Raw genomic sequence first — 15089 nt, forward strand, 5'->3', positions numbered from 1 at the left:
ATAAGTGGATATCCATCTGCAAAAAAATTAAACAAGACTCATACCTCACACCATGCACAAAAAACAACTCCAAATGGATCAAAGACCTAAATATAAAATCTAAAACGATAAAGATCATGGAAGAAAAAACAGGGACAACGCTAGGAGCCCTAATACATGGCATAAACACAATATGAACCATAAGTAACAATGTACAAGCACCAGAAGAGAGGCTAGACTACCGGGAGCTCCTAAAAAATCAAACGCTTATACTCATCAAAACACTTCATCAAAAGAGTAAAAAGACAACCGACAGACTGGGAAAAAAAATCTGGCTACGACAAATCCTATCTAATCTCTAAAATCTACAAGACACTGCAAAACCTCAACAACAAAAAGACAAATAACCCAATTAAAAAATGGGCAAAGGATATGAACAGGTGTCATGGTTTGAATTATTGTCCCCAAAAAATGTGTATATCATTTTGGCTGGGCCATGATTCCTGGTACTGTGTGATTTTCCTGTATGTTGTAAATCCTGCCTCTGTGATGTTAATAAGGGAGGATGGGTGGCAGTTGTGTTAGTAAGGCAAGACTGGATTTACAAGACTGGATTGTGTCCTGAGGCAATCTCTTGAGATATAAAAAACAGAAGTGAGCAGTGAGACAGGGGGACCTCATACCATCAAGAAAGCAGTGCCAGGAGGAGAGCGCTTCCTTTGGACCAGGGTCCTTGTGCGGAGAAGCTCCTAGTCTGGGGGAACACTGATGAGAAGGCTGAGAGAGAGAAAGCCTTCCCTTGGAGCTGACACCCTGAATTTGGACTTTTAGCCTACTTTAACTGTGAGGAAATAAACTTCTCTTTATTAAAACCATCCACTTGTGGTGTTTCTGTTATAGCAGCACTAGATGACTAAGACAACAGGCACTTCGCCAAAGAAGATATTCAGGCAGCTAACAGGCAGCTAACATGAAGAAATGCTCACGAACATTTGCCATTAGAGAAACGCAGATCAAAACTACAATGAGATAACATCTCACCTCAACAAGGCTAGCATTAATCCAAAAAACACAAAATAATAAATGCTGGAGAGGTTGTGGAGAGACCGGAATACTTATACACTGTTGGTGAGAATGTAAAATGGTACCACCACTTTGGAAATCGATTTGTGCTTCCTTAAAAAGCTAGAAACAGAAGTACCATACAATCCAGCTATCCCACTCCTTGGAATATGTCCTAGAGAAATAAGAACCATCACATGAATATGCACACCCATGTTCATTGCAACACTGTTCACAGTAGCAAAAAGATGGAAACAACCTAGGTGCCCATCAACGGATGAATGAATAAGCAAATTACGGTATATCCACACAATGGAATACTACGCAATGATAAAGAACAACAATGAAGCCGTGAAACATAACATGGAGGAATCTGGAAGTCATTATGCTGAGTGAATTTAGTCGGTCACAGAAGGACAAATATTGTACAGGACCACTATTATAAGAACTCAAGAACAGGTTTAAACACAGAAGAAAACATTCTTTCATGGTTATGAGGGTAGGGAGGGAGGGTGAGGGTTATTTACTAACTAGATAGTAGACAAGAATTATCTTAGGTGAAGGGAAGGACAGCACACACTGCAGGGGAAGTCAGCAGAACTGGACTAAACCAAAGCTAAGAAGTTTCCTGAATACAATCAAACACTTTGAGGGACAGAGTAGCAGGGGTAAGGGTCTGGGGACCATGTTTTCAAGGCACATCTGGGTCAACTGGCAGAGCAAAGCTTATTAAGAAAATGTTATACATCCTACTTTGGTGAGTGGTGTCTGGGGTCTTAAAAGCTTGCAAGTAGCCATCTAAGATGCATCAATTGGTCCCAAGCACCTGGAGGAAAGGAGACTGAAGAACAACAAAGACACAAGAAAGTAGTAGCCCAAGAGACAGAAAGGGCCACATAAACCAGAGACTTCATCAGCCTGAGACCAGAAGAACTAGATGGTGCCCAGCTACCACCAATGACCACTGACAGGGAACACAACAGAGTCTCGGACGGAGAAGGAGAAAGGTGGGGTGCAGAACTCAATTTCTAGTAAGAAGACCAGACTTAGTGGTCTGACTGAGACTGGAGGAACCCCGGAAACCATGGCCGCTGGATTCTCTATCAACCCAGAACTAAAATAATTTCCGAGGCCAACTCTTCAGACAGGGATTGGACTGGACTGTGGGACATTAAGTGATACTCGTAAGGAGTGTGCCTCTTAGCTCAAGTAGATACAAGAGACTAAGAGCTTCTGTCCGGAGGTGAGATGGGAAGGCAGAAAGGGTTAGGAGCTGGTTGGAAGGACATGGGGAATCAGGGGTGGAAAGGAGGAGTGTGCTGTCACAGTATGGGGAGAGCAATTAGGGTCACATAACAATGTATGTATAAATTTTTGTATGGGAGACTAACTTGAAACGTAAACTTCATTTAAACTACAACAATAAAAAAAAGAAAAGAAACTATGTTAATTCATGGGCAATAGTTTTGCCAGATAGTCAAGACTTAGAAGTAATACAGAGGATTGGGTCTGGCAAATTTGCAGCCAACCATTAAAATATTTGTCATCCACATAAATGCTCATCAAAACATCAAAAGGCTGGAGAATAATCTTAATACCCCAACTTTCAAGATCACTACTGTGCATATCAGTTAGTCTCCTTCCCTAGCCATTCCAGCACTTGTTCAACAGGCTCATGAACAAAATATCCACAGTGGCAGGGATGGATGGGCACAACACAGACTCCTATTCACAAAGCCACCCTGACAATCATTTCTGCTGAGCATCCAATTAGTAACAGCAGCAACCAAGCCTGAGTCCCCAGTACAGTACTTGGTGACAAGCCAGCTATCTAGGGACATATTTGGCTGTATTCTCAACAGCCTGGACTTTCTTGGTTTTCATTCATTTTCTTAACTAGGTTCTCCAGTCTGCATGTTTATTCTCAGAATTACTACTAATAAATTCCCTTTTTGCTTAACTAGTTTGAATTTTTTTCAATAAAAAGCACATATTATTTGTATAATAAAAAAATAGTGAAGATATTTGCATTTTGAAAAAAAAGGTACACAACTTTATCCTAGAATTCCTAGGCATTTAGATAACTAATACTTAAAACATTGCTTAAAATAAAACTGGTTATTTTGAAGGAGTACTTTCTATCAAAGAGCATTATTTTTCTTTATTTACTACGGGGGTTGGGCTTTATTCAATAATAAATCTAAAATACGTTTCAATAATAAAAGTCTATCTAATAACGAAAAAATTTCTACTTCCTCCACTAACTGAAATGAGTTTAAAAAAAAAAAAAAAAGCATACACACACACACACACACAGGTACAAGAGGGTAAATTTAAATCCAAAACTAAAACATTTATGAAAATTGTGAGAAAAAACAAAATTATGAATAAAAATTTCAAAAGAGGAAAATGCTCACAAAAGTAAGAACTTTTTGTGAGAAATACATTTAACAAAATGTTGTAGCTAACAGCTAAGCAATTCCTTAAAAGGAAAGATAGAATATATTTTTAAACTATATTTAATACAAAATAATACAAAGATAAATTTAAAAGAACAGCTTAGATATGTCCAGTTAAACAAAATAACAAACCTGAACGAATCTTCCTTTCTGCCTTTTCCAGAAGTTGCTTGTCACGCGCCTCATGTCCCAGGAGGTTATGATAGGCAGTGGTCTGCCTAAGTTCTTCTTTCCTAGCTTTTCTCTCTTTTTCTTTTTCTCTGTCTTTTCCTCTACTGTGAGACTTATCTGTATCTTGTTCTCGATGTTTCTCTTTATATTTTTCTCTTTCCCAATCTTTTGTGTCTTTTTTTCTTTCCCTTTGTTTTTCTCTGTCCCTCTCCCCTCGAGGAGTCTCCTTAGACATGTGAGCATCTCTTGCACTTATCCTTTCTTTATACTTTGCGTCTGGGTCTTGATCCTTGTATTTACGCACTCTGTATTCAAGCAGGTCAATTTCTGACTCCTTCTGTAGTTTCTTTTCTCTATGTTTCTTTTCTTCTTTTGGACTATCTGCTTGTGTAACCTAAAGAGAAAAAAGGGTTACTTCTTTACTGTTGTTATTGTTGTTAGGTGCCGTCAAGTTGCTTCCGACTCATAGCGACCCTATAGGACAGAGTAGAACTGGCCCATAGGGCTTCCAAAGAGCAACTGGTGGATTTCAACTGCTGACCTTTTGGTTAACAGCTGACCTCTTAACCACTACACCACCAGTACTCCACTTCTTTACTAGAAAAGCAAAATTTAATTGAACTTTTAATATCTGAACATGAGAGTCATACTCATTTGAAGGGTCTTACACACAAATTGCATTAAACTTCTTTCCAACTTAAGTAAGATAGGGGATGGGGCCTTAATTAATATTCTTAGAATTCTAAAGTATTTGTGCTCAAATTTTGCATTTTACATTACTGATTACTTAAGTCCCTTATATCATAGACATTCAAAGCACCTTTTTGGAAAAACAAATCTAAAATACTACGTTGATCAGAAAGAAAAAGAAAGAGATATTGAAGCTATGTTTTAACGTTACTAAGACACTAACTACCTAACCCACTGCCGTCGAGTCAATTCTGACTCATAGTGATCCTACAGGACAGGTTCTATCAAAGAAGAGGGATCCTAGAGCCCAGAGCCTGTCCTTTCCTAAGAAGTAATGGGAAATGTAGCAGCAATGACCTCAGGATAACTCTGTCTCAATCACCAGGCTACCCTCTCCCTGTCTGCTCCCAACCCCACCACTGCACACCCTGAACCAAGAGCCACACAAGCCCCCCAAGCAGGATTTGGGACATTCCTGAACCGTGACAGAAGACCCACTGAGGTGGCAAAGATGTAGGGATGGAATGAAATCACCAGCCACCCTAAGAAACTGGACACGTCCTATACCATAATTTTACCCTATTTCACTACAGTTCCAAGAGATATTAACTACAATGGCTTTACCCTTGAATCAAAAATTCCTCTGAAACAAGCCACATGCAATCAAAGTTGTACAGTATTTAAAACTGTCAAAGAAAACCATATAGGTTCCAAACGGATCCCAATTTAAATTTGAAAAGTATATTACCCAGAGACGTTTTCTGAGGTCATCTGCTTTCCATGTATCATCTTTTGTTCTTCTCTGAAAAGGAAATTATAAAGTTAAAATTTTTAGAGTTTAAAATAACTAATTTTGTATATTCTGGTGAGCTACTATTTCATTAGGCCACTTACAAATCACTGGTAATTAATTCTTGATATGCCAGAAAATACTTATCTCTCCAATGGAATAAGAGTTAATAGAAATACAGATTTTTTCAAATTACACGTGACTACAGAATGTGCTGCTTTGACTACTTCAAAAACCTTTAAATATTACAAAAATAATAAAATAGAAAATAAGTCATAGTGACAGTCTAAACAATAGATCAAGGACAAATATTTTGTGAGTTTAAAATATATTATATCAAATTGTATTTTCCAAAAATAGCCATAACAATCTCTCTCATCCCAAATGCTCATCTCGCCATGTGACTCTCAGGTTCCCCCCATAGAGAGGTGTGATTTATATTCCTTCCCCTTCAATTTGGATAAGTTTATACTGTGGCAGGAGTGATGCCATGTGACTTCCAAGGCAATATGGCTTCCATCTGGTTCTCTTTGGGTTGCTTACTCCCAGAACTCGGCCACTATGCTGTGAAGAAGCACAGCAACCACACAGAGCAGCCACATGTAGGTGTTTCCACCAAGAACCCCAGCTGAGGCCCCAGTCAACAGTAAGCATCAACCACCAGATACATAAGTAAGCAAGATTTCACGTAATTCCAGCTCCAGCTAGAGCTTTTGAGTCATACCCCACACACACAAATTTAGTCTTCCCAGTCGATACCTCATAGATAAGCTAAACCTGCTGTGAATTTTCTAAATTCCTGAGCCATGGAATATATGGGCATAACAATATGGCTGCTGTTGTTTTACACAACAAACTTTGGGGTAGTTTGTTATATAGCAATAGTAACAGGAATAGATGCAGGGAAGGAGAAAGGAAGAGAGGGATAGATAGGTAGGTAGATAGATACATAAATAGATAAAGAGATAATGTATTTAGCATCTGCCCCCAAAGGGTTTCCAAGGAGCTTCTGGTAGATTCGAACTGCCGACCTTTTGGTTAGCAGCCAAGTTCTTAACCACTGTGCATCTAGAGCGTGTCAAGTGCTATACTATCTCAAATACATTATTTAATCCTCATAGCCCTATGAAGTAGGTTATTATCTCCATTTTACAAACGAGGAAACTGAGGAATAGAGAATCTAAATAACTTCTGTCCTCAGATCTTGCACACTGCTAGGCAAACAATAGGACTTGAATTAATGATTGTAGAATGAATGAAAGAATAAATGGTCACTTACTGAAAAAGAAGCTGAGTCAGTATTCAATCCTACGTCAGCAGACCCCAGAGCCTGTCCTGTCACCACTGACCCACCAAAATAAGCGGCTCTGCCTGCCTGTGGGAATATTGCATTCCACAAGCTAAATGACCTCTCCTTTCTATAAAAACACCTTTATTCATTCAACGAATACATATTGAGCTCCTAACAAATGCGAAGCACTGCTCCAGACACTTGGACTACCTAGAAAACAAAACTAAAAAAAAAATCCCTGCCTTCTAGGTACTTATCTAACACTTGTTGTTGTCTGTTGTCAAAGCAGATGCTACCCTGTTTAATAATCTTTTTCAAACACAGATCACATCTCCCTAACCTTCCAGAAAGGAAGCCTATCTGAATCCTCTCTACATCTCAAGCATCTAGCACTGCTTAGCTCATAATAGCACGTCGTAAATACCACTCATGAAAAAGTACATATTACGAATCCCTGTCACAGGAACTGAGTCAAGGAAGTTCATCAGTTATCCAAACTTATTTTAAGAATTTAAGGGGAAATGTTACAATAAGTTGTGGTAGTCTTAAAATATGTCTAATTCTTCAACATTCCTCCCTTCATGAGACTAATTTCCCTCCCCCTGAATGGTGGGTCAGACGTGATTCATTTCTAGTGAAGAGAATGTGATGGAAGCGATGCTATGTGACTTTTGAGGCTAGGTCATGAGACGAATAGCTTCCACCTGTTGCTCTCTCTTGGCTCAATCTTCTGGGAGAAGCCAGCACCATGTCATGAGGATAATCAAGTTGACTTGAGAGAAGTTCATGTGGAGAGGAAGTGTGGAATCATGCCAACAGCCAGCACCAATTCAATAGCCATGTGAGCGAGCCCCTAGAAATACAGTATACCATTTAGCCCTAGTTAAACCTTCAGACAGGAGCCCTGGGGTGTAGTGGTAACGTGCTTGGCAAGCTAACTGAAAGGTCGGCAGTTCGTAGTCACCAGCCACTCTGTGGGAGAATGATGCTGCAATCTGTTTCTGTAAAGACTACAACCTTGGAAACCCTATGGGGCAGTTCTACTGTCCTACAGGGTCACTGTGAGTCAGAATCAACTCAACGGCAATGGGTTTAGTCAGTGGTGTCACTACGGTTGGTGTCACCCAGCACAGAAATTCATGGTCACCCTTCCATGCTAATTACCACAATATTGTAGCTAAAACACCAGAAAATTTGACAAAATCAGCAACTATAAAAACACCGGCAACAATGAAAAGAACAGCACATGCTTGCAGCATGTGCAGAGAAAACCATGTGATTCAAAGTATCATTGTAATTGGGTAATAATGAAAGCTCTGACCAGAGTGTATTAGAAGGTTCCAAAAGTAAATCAGCATAGAGTTTTAGCCTTGCAGGTATATTGATACAGGTAAGCTGGGCTTATGAAAAATTTTTTTGTTGTTATAACTAGCTACAGGGATATTTTTATAAAAAATAAGAAATTTCTGCTGAAACACTGCACGAAAATTTTATAGACAGTCATTCTGGTGTCACCCCCTCTAACAGTATCACCTGGTGGGTCAGCACCCCCTGTATCCCTCCTAGTGATGCCAGTGGGTTTGGTTTTTGGTTTGGAAACCTTCAGATGCCTGCAGCTCCAACTGACATCATGATTGGAATCTATTAAAAGACCTGAAGCCAGAAATCCCAGCAAAGCCACTCCCAAATTCCTGACCCACAGAAACTGTGAGGATAATAAATGTTTATTGTTGTTTTAAGGCACAGGTTGTTATGCAGCAACAAGTTAAGTAATACGGGCATTTAACCTCCTCCTATCTAAACTGTACTCTGTAGTCATCCTAAACTTTTATCCTTGCTTTGAACTCCAACAGTCTTATACTGTTCCACACATTTAGCACTTCACTGTAGACCTCCTGAGATTGTTTGCTATTAGTAAATGTCTGTTAGTCTCCCTGATAAGAGTATAAGCCCACTGAAGATAGAATCATAGCTTGTTCTTCTTTGGTATTCCTGCTTCATACTGCTGCTCTTACTCAACATACAGTTATTATTATTGTGTTACAGTAAAATGATACTCTTTCACCAGACCTACAACAACACAGTTTAACACCACTTGATGTTAAGGTATGGCTTGATGATAACTGTAACCACAACTAAGCAAAATTAATCAAGGATGATTTCTGTAGAGAACAAGATAATATTTATCCTATTTCATTTTCTTTTTGAGAAACAACTGCCTTAAAGATACAAATAAAGGAAGAATTTGGTAAGCGTATTCCAAATGAAAAGAAAATGTAGTACAAATGAAAACTAAAACTTAGTCATGGATAAGCCACCAAGAATCTTCTTGGTTATGTGAAAACCAGAGGAAGCAGAAAAGAAATTTTAATAGCTCATAAATATACTAGATAGAATTAAATAAAAGGCAATTAGTTATAAGAATCTAGCCAAAATACATTATAACCACAAAATTTGTTGATATGCTCTCACTGGAAAACATTATTTTTAATTGCTTGATTTACCGAAATGAATCCATAGTAAGATATGTTATAAGATGGTCACTTGCGATTAGATTAAGTGTAAAATTGTAGCATCTGAATTTTTTAATTTTTTTTTTTTCTCTTTCAAGTTAACTGCTCTGTATAGAAGTTAAACGCATGATCTATTCCAAACAAATGGTCTAAATTCAACAAAGGAGAGAAGTATGCGTGCTGTTAGAAGAAGAGATGATTATGAGGACATGGCCAGCGAGCCCTCTGCCAGTAGTACAAAGCCATGTGGTCACCAACTAGGAACGTCAAAAGCAAATTAAAAAAAAACAAAAACTGTCAAATTTGAGTTCTTGTTATTGTTAGATGCCGTTGAGTCAGTTCTGACTCATAGCGACCCTACGTACAACAGAACAAAACATTGCCCGGTCCTGTGCCATCCGCACAATCTTTGCTGTGTTTGAGACCATTGTTGCAGCCACTGCGTACATCCATCTCACTGAGGGTCTTCCTCTTTTTCACTAACCCTATACTTTACCAAGCATGATGTCCTTCTCCAGGGACTGGTCCCTCCTGATAACATGGCCAAAGTATGTGATACAAAGTCTCACTATCATCACTTAAAAGGAGCACTCTGGCTGTACTTCTTCCAAGACAGACTTGTTCGCTCTTCTGGCAATCCACAGTATATTCAATATTCTTCACCAACACCATAATTTAAAGGCATCAATTCATCTTCCGTCCTCCTTATTCATTGTCCAGCTTTCACATGCATATGAGGCAACTGAAAACATCATGGCTTGGGTCAGGTGCACCTTAGTCCTCAAGGTGGCATCTTTGCTTTTGAATACTTTAAAGAGGCCTTTTGCAGTAGATTTGCCCAAGCAATAAGACCTTTGATTTCTTGACCATTGCTTCCATGGGCATTGATTGTGGATCCAAGTAAAACGAAATCCTTGAAAACATCAATATTTTCTCTGTTTATCATGATGTTGCTTATTGGTCCAGTTGTGAAGACTTTTTTCTTTACGTTGAGGTGTAATACTGAAGGCTGTAGTCTTTGATCTTCATCAGTAAGTGCTTCAAGTCGTCTTTGCTTTCAGCAAGCAAGGTTGTATTATCTGCATATCGTAGGTTGTTAATGAGTCTTTCTCCAATCCTGATGCTGCGTTCTTCTTCATATAGTCCAGCTTCTCGGATTATTTGCTCAGCAGATTGAACACGTATGGTGAAAAGATACAACCCTGACGCAGATCTTTCCCAATTTTGAACTACACAGTATCACCTTGTTCTGTTCGAACGACTGCCTCTTGGTTTATGCACAGGTTCTACATGAGCACAATTAAGTGTTCTGGAATTCCCATTCTTCACAAAGTTATCCATAATTTGTTAATGATCCACACAGTCAAATATCTTTACATAGTCAATAAAACACAAGTAAACATCTTTCTGGTATTCTCTGCTTTCAGCCAAGATCCATCTAACATCAATGATGATATCTCTTATTCCAAGTCCTCTTCTGAATCCAGCTTGAATTTCTGGGAGTTCCCTGTCCACGTGCTGCTACAACCACTTCTGAATTATCTTCAGCAAAATTTTACTCGCGTGTGATATTAATGATATTGTTCAATAATTTCTGCATTCTACTGGATCACCTTTGGAATGGATCCAAATATGGATCTCTTCCAGTCAGTTGGCCAGGTAGCTGTCTTTCAAATTTCTTGGTATAGGCAAGTGAACACCTCCAGCGCTGGATCCATTTGTTGAAACATCTCAACTGGCATTCCTTCAATTCCTGGAGCCTTGTTTTTCACCAATGCTTTTAGTGTAGCTTGGACTTCTTCCTTCAGTACCATTGGTTCTTGATCATATGCTACCTCCTGAAGAGGTTGAATGTCGACCAATTCTTTTTGGTACAGTGACTCTCTGTAATCCTTCCATTTTGGGTTCTTAATGGTTGTAATTATATTACTTTTGCTGAAAGTAACATGCAATGTGTCTGATCAAGACAAGATTTTTCTTCTAAATTCTAAACTTTCACCAACAAAGAAACCCAGCTATTATAAATGCACAAAATACTTACCATCTCTTTATGCAAATAATGCATGCATTATATGTTTTTGCAAATCCTCTCACATTATTTTTATAAGTGCACTATGCTAATATTTTTTATACGTTGCTGACTTCAATTTCAATTATTTTTTCTGTCCAACAGATTTAACGTTACCAGGATAAAACTGATCTCATGGAAATTTCAGTTAAGGTAGGTATTTTCCTAAACTAAGTGCAACCAATGGTGAACTGAACGGGCTTATAATGGAAATGGGATGCTATGTTGACACCAAAGAGTATGAATGAGAGAACAGCTAAGAATTAGTAAGAAAACAAAAAGATAATGTTTACATTTTATTACTATCATAAATCTTAAACTGAAACATACTTTTTGATAATCAATGTCTTTGAAATCAACAAAAGTCACCGCAAGAAATTGTGTTTTCATCTTGAAATAGGTCATTTTAGTTTATTCATTCATTATCATCATCATCATCTGATTCCCAGAAAACTTCAAAGTCCATATCTCATTACTATCATCGTTGAAATACCTCAGAGCTGCCTGCAGATGCTTTTCTATGATTTCTGAACTGATGTCATCATCATCACTGTCTTCCGTGCCTTCATCTTAGTCATTGGTATTCTGCTGGTATACAATCCCAGTCTTTCTGAAGCTGTTGTGGATGGTTTCTGGGGTTATTTTCCCCCAAGCAGAAGCCACCTACTTCCAGACTTCTGTAAACATCACCTGCTTCAGTAATCCTGATGGTGTGAACTAATGAATCCCATACTGTATCTGTTCATCCCACTCTCTTCCCAGGGAAGTCTTGATTGGATGGTTGAGTGCTATATCTAGCAGCTGTAGCTTGCAGGTAAGGCCACCAGGTATGACTGCTATATGGGCACCAGTTAATATAATTTTGGTAACTCTCTTGAAAATCACCATCGGCTTTAATTTCACCCCACTCACAGTGCAACAAAGGACTACTGTGAAGCAAGCCCTCTCATGCCTCGTGGTCGTAATGGGTACAGTTTTCGTACCTGAAGCAGCACAGTCCTGGTAGCCAGAATGTCAGAAGACATCAGAACTTCATCCATATCAATTACATCTATTGCAGAGATACTAAGTTCAGAGATTTCTTTGGTAACGAATTCCCGGAAGTTGACCATCTTTTGCTCCCAGTCATCTGGAAGTTGCTGGTCTATGGTGGTTCTCATTCTCACGGAAAGGCCATTCCTTTTCAAGAAGTTATAAATCCAGGTGAAACCTGTCTTGAAATCTGGGATTCTTCTTTCGTTTGCCAGAAGCTTCCTTTTGATCTCAATTGGAACAGTAGAGACAGCTTGATTTTGTTCCCTTCGAGAAATAATCCACTCTTCAAGTCATACCCCAACTCAGTCCATTTCATCTTCAGCCCACAATGTTTTTGGGTCCACGATGTGTGTGTTTTCACATATTCATTTTCTCCAACTCCTTTTTCTCCTTTCTCCGTTTGTGAATTGACTCTCCAATCTTAAACTCTGTCGCTGCCATTCTGTGGATTGTTTCTTACGCCCTTGCAGCCCACTTTCAGTCTGAAGTTCTTGGTGTAGGACTTGCATTTAATTCCTGCCATGATCCTAAAGGGTTCTAAGATGGACATTTATAAACCAAAAAAATGTGCACAATATAATCAACAACTAGCTGGTTCTAGTAAAGAGACCGCAAAATTCAAATGTAAGGTGTACAAGAAGCAAAGGTTTTTTTATATGCTCAACAGCAATGGGTTTGGTTTTGGTTTTGGTTTTTTAAGGCACTTGAGGAGCCCTGATGGTGCAGTGGTTAAGAGCTCAGTTGCTAACCAAAAGATCAGCAGCTGGAACCCACCAGCCGCTCTTCAGAAACCCTACAGGGCAGTTCTACTCTGTCCTATAGAGTCACTGTGAGTCGGAATCCACTCCATGGCAACCAGTAAGGTAAGGTAAGTGGCACGGTGGTTAAGAGCTAGGGTGCTAACCAAAAGTTCAGCAGCTCGAATCCACCAGCAGCTCCTTGGCAACCTTATGAGGCAGTTCTACCCTGTCCTATAGGGTCGCTATGAGTCTGAATCCACTCAAAGGCAACGGGTTTGGTTTGGTTTTAAGGCACTTAAAAGGACCCTGATGGCACAGTGGTTAAAGCACATGGCTGCTAACCGAATGGTGGGCAGTTCCAACCAACCAGACACTGGGGAAAGGAGAGGAAATGGGGCATTCTGCTTCCCTAAAGATTACAGCTTTGGAAAACTTTACGCGGCTATGAGTCAGAATGGACTCCAGGGCAGTAGGTTTGGAAGGCACTTAAAATCTGTGAACTTAGAACATTAAAAGCAAACTGCGTTTTCATAACGGTAATTTTTCCACAATTAAATTTGCCTTTTCCGTCATGGAAGCTCCATAGACACATCCAAACTCCCTGAGGGACTGAATTGCTGGGTGGAGGGCTGTGGGGACCATCTCGAGACCTCTGGTCTCAGGGGGAGCATCTAGCTCAATTGGCATAACAGTTTATAAAGAAAATGTTCTACATTCTACCTTGGTGAGTAGCGTCTGGGATCTTAAAAGCCTGTAAGCAGCCATCTAAGATACTCCACTAGTCTCACCCCTTCGGGAGCAAGGGAGAATGACGAGAACAGGTTACAAGGAAAAAATTAGTCCAAAGGACTAATGGACCACAGCTACCAAGGCCGCCACCAGACTGAGTCCGGTACAGCTAGATGGTGCCTGGCTACCACCACTAACTGCTCTGACAGGGATCACAACAGACGATCCCACACAGAGCCGGAGAAAAACTTAAAACAAAATTCTAACTCACAAAAAAAGACCAGATTTACTGCCCTGACAGAGACTGGAGAAACCCCGAGAGTATGGCCCCCGGACACCCTTTTAGCTCAGTAATGAAGTCACTCCAGAGGTTCACCGTTCAGCCAAAGATTAGACAGTCCCACAAAACAAAACGAGACTAATGGGGCACAACAATCCAGGGACAAGCACTAGAACGCAGGAGGGGACAGGAAAGCTGGTAACAGCCTACCCAAGGTTGAGAAGGGACAGTGCTGACATGTTGTGGGGTTGTTAACTGCTTTCATAAAACAATATTGGTACTGTTTAATGAGAATCTATTTGTTCTGTAAACCTTCATCTAAAGTACAATAAAAAAATAAAATAAAATCTTTGCCTTTTCCTGGTCGCTGGATCAAATGAAAAGAATGCCTCCGACAAGCCCCTCAGCACTTGATAAAAGAAAAACAACAGGAAGTCCAGTTTACAGAAAAAAAAAAAAGGTAAAAATAAACCCATTCTCAAGCTCGCCTTTAAGGATTAGAAAACGTTTGAGGTTTCCTTGAGTGACCTACAAACCTGAACCACCCAAGATCCCAGAAAAGCAAAGGAATTGATTGTAAATAAATAAATGGAGGGGTTATTTATTCCGCCGCTCACAAGGTTCTCAGTTGGATTCAAGCATCTTCGTCTAGAAAGAACTACTTTGGCCAGATTTCCTATAGTCCTCTAAAGAAGTTATAAAGAAATTCGGGTCAGGACGAGCACTTTCAGCTAATCTTGAACTGTGGTTCTCTATAAAACTACTAATTCCGAAAGCAGTGTAAGTGTGAAGGGACATCATAAGCAGCTGTGGGGACCGCGTAGTGGGCAGCAGAGAAGGCCCAGAGCCAGGTACTCGCCCCAGGCCCTCTCTCTCTCCCAGGCCAAGCCTGAGTCTACTCCTTGCACTAACCTTCCCAGGCTCCATCGCTCCTCTCAGGGCCAGGAAGGCCGCGATATTCTCCGCCCCGGCCCAGGAGCTGACCACCCGGGGGAAAAGTCCGAGACTAGCCGGTGCCCGCACTCACCGACCGGCTAGGGGCCTGCTTCTGGCGACACAGACCTGGCGCTGCGCGTCCCGACTCCCTAGCAACCGACAGGCAGGAGTAGGCGAGAGCGGAGTGATCGCTGGCCCCGCGCCTGCGCTCCAGCTCTGTTCTACAGCAGCGCCGCGGAGGGAGGGAGCGGGGTCCCGTGGGAGCGGTGTGTGGTGGGAGGGCAGTTCGGTGGGAGGGGAGGGCAGTTCGGTGGGAGGGGAGGGCAGTTCGGTGGGAGGGGAGGGC

General features: G+C 40.5%; 1 protein-coding gene across 1 annotated transcript in view; it reads right to left on the minus strand.

Annotated features, from left to right (window-relative positions):
• Positions 1 to 14888, minus strand: part of DYNC2I1 (dynein 2 intermediate chain 1) — a 184579-nt gene extending 169691 nt beyond the window's left edge. Inside the window, exons 1-3 of the mRNA XM_004385889.2 lie at positions 14720 to 14888; positions 5110 to 5163; positions 3633 to 4065 (exon numbers count right to left, since the gene is read on the minus strand). Coding sequence (XP_004385946.1) covers positions 3633 to 4065; positions 5110 to 5163; positions 14720 to 14734 — 502 coding nt within the window. The 5' untranslated portion in view covers positions 14735 to 14888. The remainder of the gene's footprint in view (positions 1 to 3632; positions 4066 to 5109; positions 5164 to 14719) is intronic.
• Between the last annotated feature and the right edge of the window lie 201 nt (positions 14889 to 15089).

Source organism: Trichechus manatus, unplaced genomic scaffold (genome assembly GCF_000243295.1).
Source record: "Trichechus manatus latirostris isolate Lorelei unplaced genomic scaffold, TriManLat1.0 scaffold00149, whole genome shotgun sequence".
Lineage (NCBI taxonomy): Eukaryota > Metazoa > Chordata > Mammalia > Sirenia > Trichechidae > Trichechus > Trichechus manatus.